The following is a 16,747-nucleotide window of genomic DNA, read 5'->3' as shown; positions in this document are numbered from 1 at the left end:
AGTTTGATACAGCGATGATAATATCCTTCTGAGGGGGAGATAGCGGTATGATATGGAGATGACAATGGTTCTCTGAGGGGGAGATAACGGTTTGATATGGAGATGACAATGGTTCTCTGAGGGGGAGATAACGGTTTGATACGGAGATGACAATGGTTCTCTGAGGGGAAGATAACAGTTTGATACAGCGATGATAATATCCTTCTGAGGGGGAGATAGCGGTATGATATGGAGATGACAATGGTTCTCTGAGGGGGAGATAACGGTTTGATATGGAGATGACAATGGTTCTCTGAGGGGAGATAACGGTTTGATACGGAGATGACAATGGTTCTCTGAGGGGAAGATAACAGTTTGATACAGCGATGATAATATCCTTCTGAGGGGGAGATAGCGGTATGATATGGAGATGACAATGGTTCTCTGAGGGGGAGATAACGGTTTGATACGGAGATGACAGTGGTTCTCTGAGGGGGAGATAACGGTTTGATACAGCGATGATAATATCCTTCTGAGGGGGTGATAGCGGTATGATACGGAGATGACAATGGTTCTCTGAGGGGGAGATGACAGTATGATACAGAGATGATAATGTTCTTTGGCGAGGGAGATGACAGTATGATACAGAGATGATAACGGTTTGATTCAAATCAAATGTGATTAGTCACACGCGCCGAATACAACCGGTAGTAGACCTGTGACCTGTGTCTCCTGAGGGGGAATAGGTTTTGTTGTGCCCTATTCATGACTGACTTGGTGTGCTTGGACCATGTTAGTTTGTTGTTGATGTGGACACCAAGGACCTTGAAGCTCTCAACCTGCTCCACTACAGCCCCGTCAATGAGAATGGGGGTGTGCTCGGTCCTCTTTCTCCTTTATCTTGATCATGTTGAGGGAGAGGTTGTTGTCCTGGCACCACACTGCCAGGTCTCTGACCTCCTCCCTATAGGCTGTCTCATCGTTGTCGGAGATTCAGGCCTACCACTGCTGTGTCATCGGCAAATTGAATGATGGTGTTGGAGTCGTGCCTGGACGTGCAGTCATGAGTGAACAAGGAGTATAGGAGGGGCCTGAGTACGCACCCCTGAGGAACCCCCGTGTTGAGGATTAGCGTAGCGGGTGTGTTGTTACCTATCCTTACCATCTAGGGGCGGCCCGTCAGTAAGTCAGAGACGATAATGTCCTTCAGAGGGGGAGATGAACAGTTGAGACAGAGCTGATAATGTCCCTGGGCTGGTCCAATCACTTGTACAGTATATGACATTTCACTTAATCTCTCCTCTAAATACCAGACACTAACAGGACACATTATTGAAATACTCTTATCACGCATTCTCCCTTCCTCCATTTCACACAGTCTGTTTTACAGTAGCTATGGTCATGGTTAGTCTGGGCGCCAGTCTGGAATTGTCGTGTCAAACAACAATCTGCAACGGAATTGGCAAAAACCACAAACTGATCTGGGACCAGGTTACCAAATCAAATCCAAATCAAATCAAATTTATTTGTCACATACACATGGTTAGCAGATGTTAATGCGAGTGTAGCGAAACGCTTGTGCTTCTAGTTCCGACAATGCAGTAATAACCAACGAGTAATCTAACCTAACAATTCCAAAACTACTACCTTATACACACAAGTGTAAAGGGATAAAGAATATGTACATAAAGATATGTGAATGAGTGATGGTTCAGAACGGCATAGGCAAGATGCAGTAGATGGTATCGAGTGCAGTATATACATATGAGATGAGTATGTAAACAAAGTGGCATAGTTTAAAGTGGCTAGTGATCCATGTATTACATAAAGATGCAGTAGATGATATAGAGTACGTTATACCACGTTGTTCAGGGTGACTGATTTTGCTGTATTTGTGTGGCAGGTAAACTGGGTCACGGGGACACTAACCGTGTGTACCGGCCCAAGGTGATCGAAGCACTGCATGGGTTCATCATCAGGAAGGTGTGTGCCGGGAGCCAGTCATCTCTGGCTCTGACCTCTGCTGGACAGGTACGGTACTGCACACTCAACGCCCCCTAGTTCATGTTTTTCTACACATGTGATATCTGCTCATCCTGCTACAGTATGTCAGCTTTAAACCAGCTAAATAAACACTGTGTTAGGTCAAATATGAACATACATTTTACATGAACACATTCGGTCTTATTTTCACATGCAAAATCACAGCTAAAGGCCTCGTAATAATTTTGTCTACTGTTCTTGAACCGTGATCTCATTGTTCCCTCTCAGTCATTTTGTCTACTGTTCCTGAACCGTGACCTCATTGTTCCCTCTCAGTCATTTTGTCTACTGTTCCTGAACCGTGACCTCATTGTTCCCTCTCAGTCATTTTGTCTACTGTTCCTGAACCGTGACCTCATTGTTCCCTCTCAGTCATTTTGTCTACTGTTCCTGAACCGTGACCTCATTGTTCCCTCTCAGTCATTTTGTCTACTGTTCCTGAACCGTGACCTCATTGTTCCCTCTGTCATTTTGTCTACTGTTCCTGAACCGTGACCTCATTGTTCCCTCTGTCATTTTGTCTACTGTTCCTGAACCGTGACCTCATTGTTCCCTCTGTCATTTTGTCTACTGTTCCTGAACCGTGACCTCATTGTTCCCTCTCAGTCATTTTGTCTACTGTTCCTGAACCGTGACCTCATTGTTCCCTCTCAGTCATTTTGTCTACTGTTCCTGAACCGTGACCTCATTGTTCCCTCTCAGTCATTTTGTCTACTGTTCCTGAACCGTGACCTCATTGTTCCCTCTGTCATTTTGTCTACTGTTCCTGAACCGTGACCTCATTGTTCCCTCTCAGTCATTTTGTCTACTGTTCCTGAACCGTGACCTCATTGTTCCCTCTGTCATTTTGTCTACTGTTCCTGAACCGTGATCTCATTGTTCCCTCTCAGGTATTTGCGTGGGGCTGTGGTTCATGTTTGGGCTGTGGTTCCTCTGAAACCACATCTCTGAGACCCAGGTTCATCGAAGAGCTCAGTGTGACCAAGATTATTGATATTTCCTGTGGGGACAGCCACTGTCTGGCTCTGTCTCATGGTGAGAGACTAACAGATGGCCATGTTTGTAAAAGTTCTTCATGGGTCTACAATGATACCGTTTAGCCTACCATCCATCCTCCTCGTCATACGGATTCAGTAAATACCGACAATAACACATTATAAACTTTATTATTAACTGGATGGTTCGAGCCCTGAATGCTGATTAGCTGACAGCCGTGATATATCAGGCCGTATACCACGGGTATGACAAATTACGTTGGTAACCAGTTTATAATAGCAATAAGGCACCTCGGGGGTTTGTGGTATATGCCCAATATACCACGGCTAATGGCTTTATCCAGGCACTCCGCGTTGCGTCGTGATTAAGAACAGCCCTTAGCCGTGGTATATTGACCATATACCGCACCTCCTCGTGCCTCATTGCTGAATTATAACACATTTTAAAGCCTCCTAACATTAAAGTGTTTAGCAAAACGCATTACTTTTTCGGCTACTTGTAATAACATAAACTTGACTTGAAGACATTGAAAAATTGGACACATGCACATTCTTCTATTCCCTTCCTCCTGTCAGAAAACGAGGTGTATGCTTGGGGGAACAATGCCATGGGGCAGTGTGGCCAGGGACACACCTCTACACCCGTCACCAAGCCGAAGAAAGTGATTGGTCTAGAAGGAGTGTCAATCCAGCAGATCACCGCTGGCACTTCCCACAGCCTGGCCTGGACCGCTGTCCCCACCGACAGGTATGAAGAAGGACCTCGGGGTCTTTGTTCATTTGGAAAACAAGTATTTATTGGACAAGTTCAAATGGGTTTTTACCTCCCTGTTTCAGCGTTTTCTCTTCCAGTGATGACTCCTGAACACTACCCAGAAAGAGTAACCGTTTGAATTGAAAACAGTCAAGCTAGCTATATGCATTCAAAGCCACATTCTATCCTTGTTTGATGGATGAAAAAAACACAAAAAATATCTTCCGTCTGACAGCTATTTGTCCTCTTGTATCTGTGTTCTTCTGATCTTATCTTGCAGCTCAGGCATTGCATTATTCATTGATTTGTTTATAAAAATGAGTTATTCCTGGACAGGCAGGTTGCTTGTTTCATTATTTATTTCCTTATTAAATGTTTTATTTTCTCCTGGGCTGGACAGGCAGTTGGTGGCATGGCATAGACCGTTCTGTGTGGACCTGGAGGAGAGCACCTTTACCTACCTTCGTAGTTTCCTGGAGAGATACTGTGACGGGATAGGAGGAGAAATGCCCGCTGCACCCTTCACTTCCAGGAGGTAAAACAACATGCCCCCTGCACTCATCCCCTCCAGGAGGTAAAACAACATGCCCCCTGCACTCATCCCTTCCAGGAGGTAAAACAACATGCCCCCTGCACTCATCCCCTCCAAGAGGTACAACATGCCCCCTGCACCCATCCCTTCCAGGAGGTGAAACAACATGCCCCCTGCACCCATCCCCTCCAGGAGGTAAAACAACATGCCCCTGCACTCATCCCTTCCAGGAGGTAAAACAACATGCCCCCTGCACCCATCCCCCAGGAGGTAAAACAACATGCCCCCTGCACTCATCCCTTCCAGGAGGTAAAACAACATGCCCCCTGCACCCATCCCCTCCAGGAGGTAAAACAACATGCCCCCTGCACTCATCCCTTCCAGGAGGTAAAACAACATGCCCCCTGCACCCATCCCCTCCAGGAGGTAAAACAACATGCCCCTGCACCCATCCTCCAGGAGGTTAAACCACATGCCCCTTCCCCTCCAAGAGGTTAAACCACATGCCCCCTTCCCCTCCAAGAGGTTAAACCACATGCCCCCCTCCAAGAGGTTCCACATGCCCCCTCCAAGAGGTTAAACCACATGCCCCCTTCCCCTCCAAGAGGTTAAACCACATGCCCCCTTCCCCTCCAAGAGGTAAAACCACATGCCCCTTCCCTCCAAGAGGTAAAACCACATGCCCCCTTCCCCTCCAAGAGGTAAAACCACATGCCCCCTTCCCTCCAAGAGGTAAAACCACATGCCCCCTTCCCCTCCAAGAGGTAAAACCACATGCCCCCTTCCCCTCCAAGAGGTAAAACCATGCCCCCTTCCCTCCAAGAGGTAAAACCACATGCCCCCTTCCCCTCCAAGAGGTAAAACCACATGCCCCCTTCCCCTCCAAGAGGTAAAACCACATGCCCCCTTCCCCTCCAAGAGGTAAAACCACATATCCCTTTCCTCTCCAAGAGGTTCAATTTCTGCAGTGGTCCACAAACCTACTTGTGTATGTCAAAACAGAATAAGCATTTACACCTTGTCTTACTGTAATCACTTTCGGGATAACAGGGCCAATGATCTTACCAACACAACATTAGCACAAAGGCCTCTCCTGAGAGGAGTGATCGTTTTATATGGTTATGAACGCTCCCTCTGTCTCTTCCTCGCTCCCTCCCTCTATTCAAGGGGGAACTTGGCACAAGTCTAGAGGCATGTAGTGAAGCTGGAGGACATATGGCCTCATCTGAAGGGCAGTTACTGAGACTCACTATCTCTTGCTCTCTCTCCTCTCTCTCCCCTCTATCTGCCTCTCTCTTCTCTTTCTATCTTTATCTCTCTCTGTCTCTCTCTCAGGGAGCACCACCAGTTTGTCTTGCTGTGTATGAAGCTGCTGTCCATACACCTCTCTCTAGCCCATGCTGGGGGCACAGGGGCCACAGTACTAGGGGCCCAAGGGAGGCCCCTCCGAAACCTGCTCTTCAGGCTCATAGACTCCAGTGTACCTGAATCCATACAACAGGTACAACTGACACGATCAATGTCACCATATCAAGCATATCTTAATAAAGACACCGTAGCTAGATTTGTCAAAGAAGTAACTAAAATGGTAGTAAATATTCTAAGCTTTTCAATAGACTCATTAGAACTACTAATGCAATTGTTTGCAGGCATTCAGAGTCTACTATTTTCTGTTGTATATATCCCCAGAGGTACCCAGCCTGTGCTGATCTATCACTAAGGTGTGTGTTGTGTGTGTTCCCCAGGCGGTGATGAACACTCTGTCCATCGGAGCGTCTCTGCTGTTGCCCCCCCTCAGGGAGAGAACTGAACTGCTCCACTCACTGCTACCTCAGGGCCCAGAGAGCTGGGAGAGCCTCTCTAAAGGACAGGTAGCTAAACACACCTAGCCTAGCCTACTGCTACCTCAGTGCCCAGAGAGCTGGGAGAGCCTCTCTAAAGGACAGGTAGATAAACACACCTAGCCTAGCCTACTGCTACCTCAGGGCCCAGAACTGGGAGAGCCTCTCTAAAGAACAGGTAGCTAAACACACCTAGCCTAGCCTACTGCTACCTCAGGGCCCAGAGCTGGGAGAGCCTCGCTATAGGACAAGCAACTTAGCACACCTAGCCTAGCCTACTGCTACCTCAGGGCCCAGAGAGCTGGGAGAGCCTCTCTAAAGGACAGGTAGCTAAACACACCTAGCCTAGCCTACTGCTACCTCAGGGCCCAGAACTGGGAGAGCCTTTCTAAAGAACAGGTAGCTAAACACACCTAGCGCTACAGAGAGCCTCTCTAAAGGACCGGTAACTAAACACACCTAGCCTAACCCTTCATGTCCTACCGCCCTCTCCCCCTAGCGTCTGCAGTTGGACATGGTTCTGAACAGCCTCCAGGAGCAGTCCCATGTGGCCTCTCTGCTGGGGTACTCCTCTCCTGGGGAGCTGACTGCTGGGGCTGGCCCCCTGGGGCCACCCCTGACCTCCAGCCCAGACCGGCCCAGCCCCAGCCCAGAGGCCCTCCACGACCAGCTCCACCTGGCTGAGATGCTGCTCAAGACTCTGTTGCTCAGCATCGGATTCTACACGGTACAACTGCCATTTATTTATTTATTTATTTTACCTTTATTTAACTAGGCAAGTCAGTTAAGAACAAACTCTTATTTTCAATGACGGCCTATGACGGCCTGTTCAGGGGCAGAACGACAGATTTGTACCTTGTCAGCTCGGGGATATGAACTTGCAACCTTTCGGTTACTAGTCCAACGCTCTAACCACTAGGCTACCCTGCCGCCTCTACACTCTAACCACTAGGTGTACAGCATTAACACTTATTTGTGTGGAATAGATTAGAAACGTTGGTTGTGAGATCTATTAAATAGTTTGTGGACCATCACAAGTATGCGGTAGTTTTTCCCTTTTGTATGAATGAAACCTGATGGGTGTTTGTTAAAAACACCATGTCTCCAGCTTCTCATCTATACATGTGTCAGCAAAAGTTTAATAGAGGGTTGTATGTAAACTGGAGCTGGGTAATAATGAACTATCTCCTGCTGCTTCCTGCCTGCCCTGCAGGAGCGGGCGTTTGGTGAGCTGGAGAAGAACAGTGACAAGCAGCAGTCCAGCCAGTCCCAGAGACAGACAGATCCTCCCTCTCACTTCCACCACCTCTTGTCAGCCCTGCACAAGCACCTGCTGGCCCATTGTTACAGCCAGACCAACACAGAGGTACTGGTCCATTGTTACAGCCAGATGGAACAGAGGTACTGGTCCATTGTTACAGCCAGACCAACACAGAGGTACTGGTCCATTGTTACAGCCAGATCAACACAGAGGTACTGGCCCATTGTTACAGCCAGATGGAACAGAGGTACTGGTCCATTGTTACAGCCAGACCAACACAGAGGTACTGGTCCATTGTTACAGCCAGATGGAACAGAGGTACTGGTCCATTGTTACAGCCAGACCAACACAGAGGTACTGGTCCATTGTTACAGACAGACCAACACAGAGGTACTGGTCCATTGTTACAGCCAGACCAACACAGAGGTACTGGTCCATTGTTACAGCTAGACCAACACAGATGTACTGGCCCATTGTTACAGCCAGACCAACACAGAGGTACTGGTCCATTGTTACAGCCAGACCAACACAGAGGTACTGGCCCATTGTTACAGCCAGACCAACACAGAGGTACTGGTCCATTGTTACAGCCAGACCAACACAGAGGTACTGGCCCATTTTTACCTTCTACTGTACATGGTTAGATCTTCTTTAGTTTGACATTCTACAGATTTAGCGTGAGATACGTTGCTGCTGTGTCCTGGAGCCATCTTGGAAAAGTGATGTAATATATTATTGAATTCTAAAAGAGTATGCGAGTTGCTGTGAGGCGCTCAATTCCTTATTTCCGCCTGTCTTACCCCTCTAGGATGACAGCAGTGTGACGTTGCTCCACAAACACCTGTGTCTGCTGCTACCCTACACTGCAGAGACCTTCAGGAGGTCCACCATCTTACTGGAGGAGAGCTCTCTGGACAAGCACGTCATCCACAAGCTACACAGTAAGAGATCGATGCCTTATACACCCGTATGAATATAAGGGTTTATCCATATGTATAGGGCCTATATATGAGCCCAAGCCTGAAAAAAAAAAAAAACAGAATCAAATAATGATTGTGCCATTATACAATTACATAACCCCACCGCATATTACACCTGGCAGAGAAACATTTTTAAAAAAAAAGTCTGATTGAAGATATATTTGCTACATGAATGGTCTAGCCTAAATTAAATTCAGAGTTCGCCTACAGTTTTAGTGAATTAGTATTTGATTTTTGAATACCCTAGTAAATAGGGCATTTTTTGTAGTTTTCATAATGAATAGGCTGACCCAATGATGACCTTTAGCAACAGAATATCTCACCACCGTGCGTTTCCATCTACTCTCTGTCCTTCATTCCTTTCTCCAGTGTGCAGAGAGAGGGGATATCAACAGTTGTATTCTTCCCCTTGCCCTGTCCTTTTCCAGTGCGTACGGATTACATGTATTCTTCCCCTTGCCCCTGTTCCTTTTCCATGAAATATCTTTCTTTATGAAAACATGTTACAATCGATGTTCCTGAGCAGATTTCACTTAGTTTCCCAAATTAAGCGCTGGGTAGCTTCAGGAGCAGAGTTTTTTTAGAACACATGGCATAAAGAGTTTGGATGCGATTTATTTATTTTAATTTTATTTTACCTTTATTTAAATAGGCAAGTCAGTTAAGAACAAATTCTTATTTTCAATGACAGGAACAGTGGGTTAACTGCCTGTTCAGGGGCAGAACGACAGATTTGTACCTTGTCAGCTCGGGGGTTTGAACTTGCAACCTTCCGGTTACTAGACCAACGCTCTAACCACTAGGCTACCCTGCCGCCTCTACACTCTAACCACTAGGCTACCCTGCTGCCTCTACACTCTAACCACTAGGCTACCCTGCCGCCTATTCACCTGTACACTCTAACCACTAGGCTACCCTTCCCCTTGCCCCTGCCGCTTCCCCTCTAGTGCACTCTAACCACTAGGCTTACCCCCCTGCCCCTGCCTTTTCTACACTCATGTATTCTTCCCACTAGGCTACCCCCTTGCCCCTGTTCCTTTTCCAGTGCGTATTACATGTATCACCCCTGTCGCTCCTTTTCCACTTCCCCTGCCCCTGCTCCTTTTCCAGTGCGTAATTACATGAGTGAATTACATGATTCTTCCCCTTGCCCCTGAGGGAAATTCTTCCCCTTGCCCCTGTTCCTTTTCCAGTGCGTGGCATCCAGTCGCTCCTTTTCCAGTGCGTACGGATTACATGTATTCTTCCCCTTGCCCCTGCTCCTTTTCCAGTTCCATGTATTCTTCCCCTGCCCCTGCTCCTTTTCCAGTGCGTAGTGCGGGATTACATGTATTCTTCCCCTTGCCCCTGTTCCTTTTCCAGTGCGTACGGATTACATGTATTCTTCCCCTTGCCCCTGCTCCTTTTCCAGTTACATGTATTCTTCCCCTTGCGTACGGCCCCTGCTCCTTTTCCATTACATGTATTCTTCCCCCTGCTCCTTTTCCAGTGCTTGCCCCTGCTGTATTCCCTTTTCCAGTGCGTACGGATTACATGTATTCTTCCCCTTGCCCCTGTTCCTTTTCCAGTGCGTACGGATTACATGTATTCTTCCCCTTGCCCCTGCTCCTTTTCCAGTGCGTACGGATTACTTTTCCCCCTTGCCCTGCTCCTTTTCCAGTGCGTACGGATTACATGTATTCTTCCCCTTGCCCCTGCTCCTTTTCCAGTGCGTACGGATTACATGTATTCTTCCCCTTGCCCCTGCTCCTTTTCCAGTGCGTACGGATTACATGTATTCTTCCCCTTGCCCCTGCTCCTTTTCCAGTGATTACATGTATTCTTCTTCCCCTTGCCCCTGTTCCTTTTCCAGTGCGTACGGATTACATGTATTCTTCCCCTTGCCCCTGCTCCTTTTCCAGTGCGTCCTTTTCCAGTGCGGATTACATGTATTCTTCCCCTTGCCCCTGTTCCTTTTCCAGTGCGTTACGGATTACATGTATTCTTCCCCTTGCCCCTGCTCCTTTTCCAGTGCGTACGTATTCTTCCCTTGGATTACATGTATTCTTCCCCTTGCCCCTGCTCCTTTTCCAGTGCGTACGGATTACATGTATTCTTCCCCTTGCCCCTGCTTTACCTTTTCCAGTGCGTACGGATTACATGTATTCTTCCCCTTGCCCCTGCTCCTTTTCCAGTGCGTTTTCCAGTGCGGATTACATGTATTCTTCCCCTTGCCCCCTGTGCTCCTTTTCTTCCCTTGCCCCTGCTCCTTTTCCAGTGCGTACGGATTACATGGCCCCTGCTCCTTTTCCATTATTACATGTATTCTTCCCCTTGCCCCTGTTCCTTTTCCAGTGCGTACGGATTACATGTATTCTTCCCCTTGCCCCTCTTCCCCCCCCTGCCCCTGCTCCTTTTCCAGTGCGTACGGATTACATGTATTCTTTCTTCCCCTGCTCCTTTTCCAGTGCGTACGGATTACATGTATTCTTCCCCTTGCCCCTGCTCCTTTTCCAGTGCGTACGGATTACATGTATTCTTCCCCTTGCCCCTGTGCTCCTTTTCCAGTGCGTATTCTTCGGAGTTACATGTATTCTTCCCCCCTGCTGCCCCTTCCCCTTGTTCCTTTTCCAGTGCGTACGGATTACATGTATTCTTCCCCTTGCCCCTGCTTTTCCTTTTCAGTGCTTCCCCTTGCCCCTGCTCCTTTTCCAGTGCGTCCACGGATTACATGTATTCTTCCCCTTGCCCCTGCTCCTTTTCCAGTGCGTATTCTTCCCCTGCCCCTGCTCCTTTTCCAGTGCGGATTACATGTATTCTTCCCCTTGCCCCTGCTCCTTTTCCAGTGCGTAGTGCGGATTACATGTATTCTTCCCCTTGCCCCTGCTCCTTTTCCAGTGCGTACGGATTACATGTATTCTTCCCCTTGCCCCTGCTCCTTTTCCAGTGCGTTTACATGTATTCTTCCCCTTGCCCCTGCTCCTTTTCCAGTGCGTACGGATTACATGTATTCTTCCCCTTGCCCCTGCTCCTTTTCCAGTGCGTACGGATTACATGTATTCTTCCCCTTGCCCCTGCTCCTTTTCCAGTGCGTACGGATTACATGTATTCTTCCCCTTGCCCCTGCTCCTTTTCCAGTGCGTACGGATTACATGTATTCTTCCCCTTGCCCCTGCTCCTTTTCCAGTGCGTATTACATGTATTACATGTATTCTTCCCCTTGCCCCTGCTCCTTTTCCAGTGCGTACGGATTACATGTATTCTTCCCCTTGCCCTTTTCCAGTGCGTACGGATGCTTCCTTTTCCAGTGCGTACGGATTACATGTATTCTTCCCCTTGCCCCTGCTCCTTTTCCAGTGCGGATTACGGATTACATGTATTCTTCCCCTTGCCCCCCTGCTCCTTTTCCAGTGCGTACGGATTACATGTATTCTTCCCCTTGCCCCTGAGTTACATGTATTCTTCCCCTTGCCCCTGCTCCTTTTCCAGTGCGTACGGATTACATGTATTCTTCCCCTTGCCCCTGCTCCTTTTCCAGTGCGTACGGATTACATGTATTCTTCCCCTTGCCCCTGAGTTACATGTATTCTTCCCTTGCCCCTGTTCCTTTTCCAGTGCGTTTTCCACGGATTACATGTATTCTTCCCCTTGCCCCTGCTCCTTTTCCAGTGCGTACGGATTACATGTATTCTTCCCCTTGCCCTTTTCCAGTGCTCCATTTTCCCCTTGCCCCTGCTCCTTTTCCAGTGCGTACGGATTACATGTATTCTTCCCCTTGCCCCTGCTCCTTTTCCAGTGCGTACGGATTACATGTATTCTTCCCCTTGCCCCTGCCTTTTCCAGTCCTTTTCCAGTGCGTACGGATTACATGTATTCTTCCCCTTGCCCCTGCTCCTTTTCCAGTGCGTACGGATTACATGTATTCTTCCCCTTGCCCCTGCTCCTTTTCCAGTGCGTACGGATTACATGTATTCTTCCCCTTGCCCCTGCTCCTTTTCCAGTGCGTACGGATTACATGTATTCTTCCCCTTGCCCCTGCTCCTTTTCCAGTGCGTACGGATTACATGTATTCTTCCCCTTCCCTTTTCCAGTGCGTACGGATTACATGCCCCTGCCCCTGTTCCTTTTCCAGTGCGTACGGATTACATGTATTCTTCCCCTTGCCCCTGCTCCTTTTCCAGTGCGTACGGATTACATGTATTCTTCCCCTTGCCCCTGCTCCTTTTCCAGTGCGTACGGATTACATGTATTCTTCCCCTTGCCCCTGCTCCTTTTCCAGTGCGTACGGATTACATGTATTCTTCCCCTTGCCCCTGCTCCTTTTCCAGTGCGTACGGATTACATGTATTCTTCCCCTTGCCCCTGCTCCTTTTCCATTCTTCCCCTTGCCCCTGCTCCTTTTCCAGTGCGTACGGATTACATGTATTCTTCCCCTTGCCCCTGCTCCTGTCGATTTGATAATGGCCCCTTTTATAAATCATTCCCCTCCTTGCCCCTGTTCCTTTCCAGTGTGTACGGATTACATGTATTCTTCCCTGCTCCTTTTCCAAAACTCATTTGACATATTAGTAAAGACGAGATTAAAGTGAGAATAGTCTGATGGGTGAAAATATGATCACTTGATTAGAGAACAGCGTGTGCAGCCAGAGGCAAGGAGCAGAGAGCAAGCTTTTTTTTGTTGCTACTTTCTCAAATCCTCAATAGCCTGTAGTCAGACCATACAGTGCCTTGCAAAAGTATTCATCCCCCTTGGCGTTTTTCCTATTTTCTTGTATTACAACCTGTAATTTAAATATATTTTTTATTTGGATTTCATGTAATGGACATACACGAAATAGTCCAAATTGGTGAAGTGAAATGAGAAAAAAACCAATGCATATGTATTCACCCCCTTTGCTATGAATTCCCTAAATAAGATCTGGTGCAGCCAATTACCTTCAGAAGTCACATAATTAGTTAAATAAAGTCCACCTGTTTGCAATCACATGATCTGTCACATGATCTCAGTATATATACACCTGTTCTGAATCTGCAACACCACTAAGCAAGGGGCACCACCATGCAAGCAGCACCATGAAGACCAAGGAGTTCTCCAAACAGGTCAGGGACAAAGTTGTGGAGAAGTACAGATCAGGGTTGGGTTATACAAAAATATCAGAAACTTTGAACATCCCATGGAGCACAATTAAATCCATTCTAAGAAAGTTAAAGAATATGGCACCACAACAAACCTGCCAAGAGAGGGCTGCCCACAAAAACTCACAGACCAGACAAGGAAGGCATTAATTAGAGAGGAAACAAAGAGACCAAAGATAACCCTGAAGGAGCTGCAAAGCTCCACAGCGGAGATTAGAGTATCTGTCCATAGGACCACTTTAAGCCATACACTCCACAAAGCTGGGCTTTACAGAAGAGTGGCCAGAAAAAGCAATTTCTTAAAGAAAAACATAAACACACACGTTTGGTGTTCGCCAAAAGACATGTGGGAGACTCCCCAAACATATGGAAGAAGGTACTCTGGTCAAATTGAGCTTTTTGGCCATCAAGGAAAACACTGTCTGGTGCAAACCCAACACCTCACATCACCCAGAAACCACCATCCCCACAGTGAAGCATGCTGTGGGGATGTTTTTCATCAGCTGAGAATTGGAAACTGGTGAGAATTGAAGGAATGATGGATGGCGCTAAATACAGGGAAGTTCTTGAGGGAAACCTGTTTCAGTCTTTCAGAGATTTGAGACTGGGACAGAGGTTCACCTTCCAGCAGGCCAATGACCCTAAGCATACTGCTAAAGCAACACTCGAGTGGTTTAATGGGAAACATTTAAATGTCTTGGGATGGCCTAGTCAAAGCCCAGACCTCAATCCAATTGAGAATATGTGGTATGACTTAAAGATTGCTGTACACCAGCGGAACCCATCCTACTTGAAATGGCTGGAGCAGTTTTGCCTTGAAGAATGGGCAAAATCTCAGTGGCTAGATCTACCAAGCTTATAGAGACGTACCCCAAGAGACTTGCAGCTGGAATTGCAGCAAAAGGTGGCTCTACAACGAATTGACTTTTGGGGGGGTGACTGTGTCAATAGTTATGAACACTCAACTTTTCAGTTTTTTTTTTGTCTGATTCCTTGTTTCACAATAAAAAAATATTTTGCATCTTCAAAGTCGTAGGCATGTTGTGTAAATCAAATGATACGACCCGGTGGATACCTTTGCAAGCCACTGTATAGGTTTTGATTTCTAAGACATTCTAAGGTTTGTATCATTCACAACTAAAGTTTCCAAATAACTCTAAATCTAGCAAATAGAACCAGTTTCAAATCATCTATTTTTTTTGTTGCTCAACATAGTAACTTCATATGCGGATTCTCGCTCAGGAATGGGGAAAAATATCCTTCATTTCATTCTTCTTACTTTAAACTACATTTACATTTACATTTAAGTCATTTAGCAGACGCTCTTATCCAGAGCGACTTACAAATTGGTGCATTCACCTTATGACATCCAGTGGAACAGTAGTGCATCTAAATCTTTTAAGGGGGGTGAGGGATTACTTTATCCTATCCTAGGTATTCCTTAAAGAGGTGGGGTTTCAGGTGTCTCCGGAAGGTGGTGATTGACTCCGCTGTCCTGGCGTCGTGAGGGAGTTTGTTCCACCATTGGGGGGACGTAAACTAATTTAAAATAATGGCACAGGACTTATAAGCATATCTCATCTGGTGTTGTAGTAATACGGTCACTGCAACAGCCCTAAATACAACTTTTCCCTCATTTGTGTTACTCAACTGGAGACGTAGCAGCCTTGACGTACCACATAAACTGACAAAGCTCTTCTGAATCTCCCTCCCTCCTCTCTCCCTCCTAGCGGTGCTCCTAAGCTCTGTAGCGGGCAGCCTGCTGTGCCAGGTCATGTATTCCCTGTTGCTGCTACCCCTGTGGGTGGTACGCCCGCTGCTCACCCACCTGCTCTGTCTGCTGGAGCACCTCAATGAGTTCAACTGCCTGCTGCCAGACACTGCCCTGCTGGAAGAGAGGGAGCTGGAGGCAGCATGTTCCGGACAGCTGGGTAGGTGTCGACTGGGGGCCGTGTGTTCAGGACCGCTGGGTAGGTGTCGACTGGAGGCCGTGTGTTCAGGACCGCTGGGTAGGTGTTGACTGGAGGCAACATGTTCAGGACAGCTGGGTAGGTGTCGACTGGAGGCCGTGTGTTCAGGACCGCTGGGTAGGTGTTGACTGGAGGCAACATGTTCAGGACAGCTGGGTAGGTGTCGACTGGAGGCCGTGTGTTCAGGACCGCTGGGTAGGTGTTGACTGGAGGCAACATGTTCAGGACAGCTGGGTAGGTGTCGACTGGAGGCCGTGTGTTCAGGACTGCTGGGTAGGTGTTGACTGGAGGCAACATGTTCAGGACCGCTGGGTAGGTGTCGACTGGAGGCCGACACCCCAATGGCATTGTTCTGTTGGGACACTGAGAGACAGGAAGAAAGATGGAGATCATTTAATAAACAGGAAGGGAAATAACTTTTTGTGTGTTAACAGAATGTCTGATTTTAAGATGATTGCTGCTAAGAAGTAGAACATGTAGGAGAGTCCAGGAGCTCCTTAGTGTCATGATGTTATGGATTCATTCTGTGCTTCCAGATGACGCTGAAAGGGCAGGCCCTAGCCACGGAGGGGCGGAGGACGACGGATGGGTATGGCTTCTGGACCTGGAGAGATCTGTGGCGCTGGCGATTGGACGCTGCCTGGGTGGGATGCTGCAGGGACCGCCCCCCTCTGTCCAAGAGAGGACATCAGAATACTGGCTGTGTAACCCTCTCCTCAGGAACGGACTGGAGATGGACTTTGAACAACTGGGTGTGTAATGACACACACACAAACATTGACCTGTATGGGAATGTTTGTTCTAGTAATTATATTTCTATGACATGACACACGCCAACCATGATGACCAGCATCCGTTCAATCTTTAAAAAGATTTCAATCTCAAGTCGGCAGAGTATCCTAGTGGTTAGAGTGTAGAGGCGGCAGAGTATCCTAGTGGTTAGAGTGTAGAGGCGGCAGGTAGCCTAGTGGTTAGAGTGTAGAGGCGGCAGGTAGCCTAGTGGTTAGAGTGTAGAGTCGGCAGGGTAGCCTAGTGGTTAGAGTGTAGAGGCGGCAGGGTAGCCTAGTGGTTAGAGTGTAGAGGCGGCAGGGTAGCCTAGTGGTTAGAGTGTAGAGGCGGCAGGGTGGCCTAGTGGTTAGAGTGTAGAGGTGGCAGGTAGCCTAGTGGGTAGAGTGTAGAGGAGGCAGGGTAGCCTAGTGGTTAGAGTGTAGAGGCGGCAGGGTAGCCTAGTGGTTAGAGTGTAGAGGTGGCAGGGTAGCCTAGTGGTTAGAGTGTAG

The 16,747-nt window shown here is 47.7% G+C and overlaps 1 protein-coding gene across 5 annotated transcripts in view; it reads left to right on the top strand.

The window, feature by feature from the left end:
* LOC115106027 (probable E3 ubiquitin-protein ligase HERC1) overlaps window positions 1–16,747 on the top strand; it is a 124,409-nt gene that overhangs the window by 21,160 nt on the left and 86,502 nt on the right. For all 5 annotated transcript variants that reach the window (XM_065007608.1, XM_065007610.1, XM_065007609.1 and 2 more), the window contains exons 10-20: window positions 1,883–2,010; window positions 2,913–3,057; window positions 3,594–3,765; window positions 4,172–4,306; window positions 5,639–5,804; window positions 6,049–6,174; window positions 6,644–6,871; window positions 7,358–7,510; window positions 8,214–8,346; window positions 15,231–15,431; window positions 16,007–16,222. In XM_065007608.1, the coding sequence (XP_064863680.1) occupies window positions 1,883–2,010; window positions 2,913–3,057; window positions 3,594–3,765; window positions 4,172–4,306; window positions 5,639–5,804; window positions 6,049–6,174; window positions 6,644–6,871; window positions 7,358–7,510; window positions 8,214–8,346; window positions 15,231–15,431; window positions 16,007–16,222 (1,803 nt within the window). The remainder of the gene's footprint in view (window positions 1–1,882; window positions 2,011–2,912; window positions 3,058–3,593; window positions 3,766–4,171; window positions 4,307–5,638; window positions 5,805–6,048; window positions 6,175–6,643; window positions 6,872–7,357; window positions 7,511–8,213; window positions 8,347–15,230; window positions 15,432–16,006; window positions 16,223–16,747) is intronic.

Source organism: Oncorhynchus nerka, linkage group LG22 (assembly GCF_034236695.1).
Source record: "Oncorhynchus nerka isolate Pitt River linkage group LG22, Oner_Uvic_2.0, whole genome shotgun sequence".
Classification (NCBI taxonomy): domain Eukaryota; kingdom Metazoa; phylum Chordata; class Actinopteri; order Salmoniformes; family Salmonidae; genus Oncorhynchus; species Oncorhynchus nerka.
This window is presented reverse-complemented; position numbering and strand designations above follow the sequence as displayed.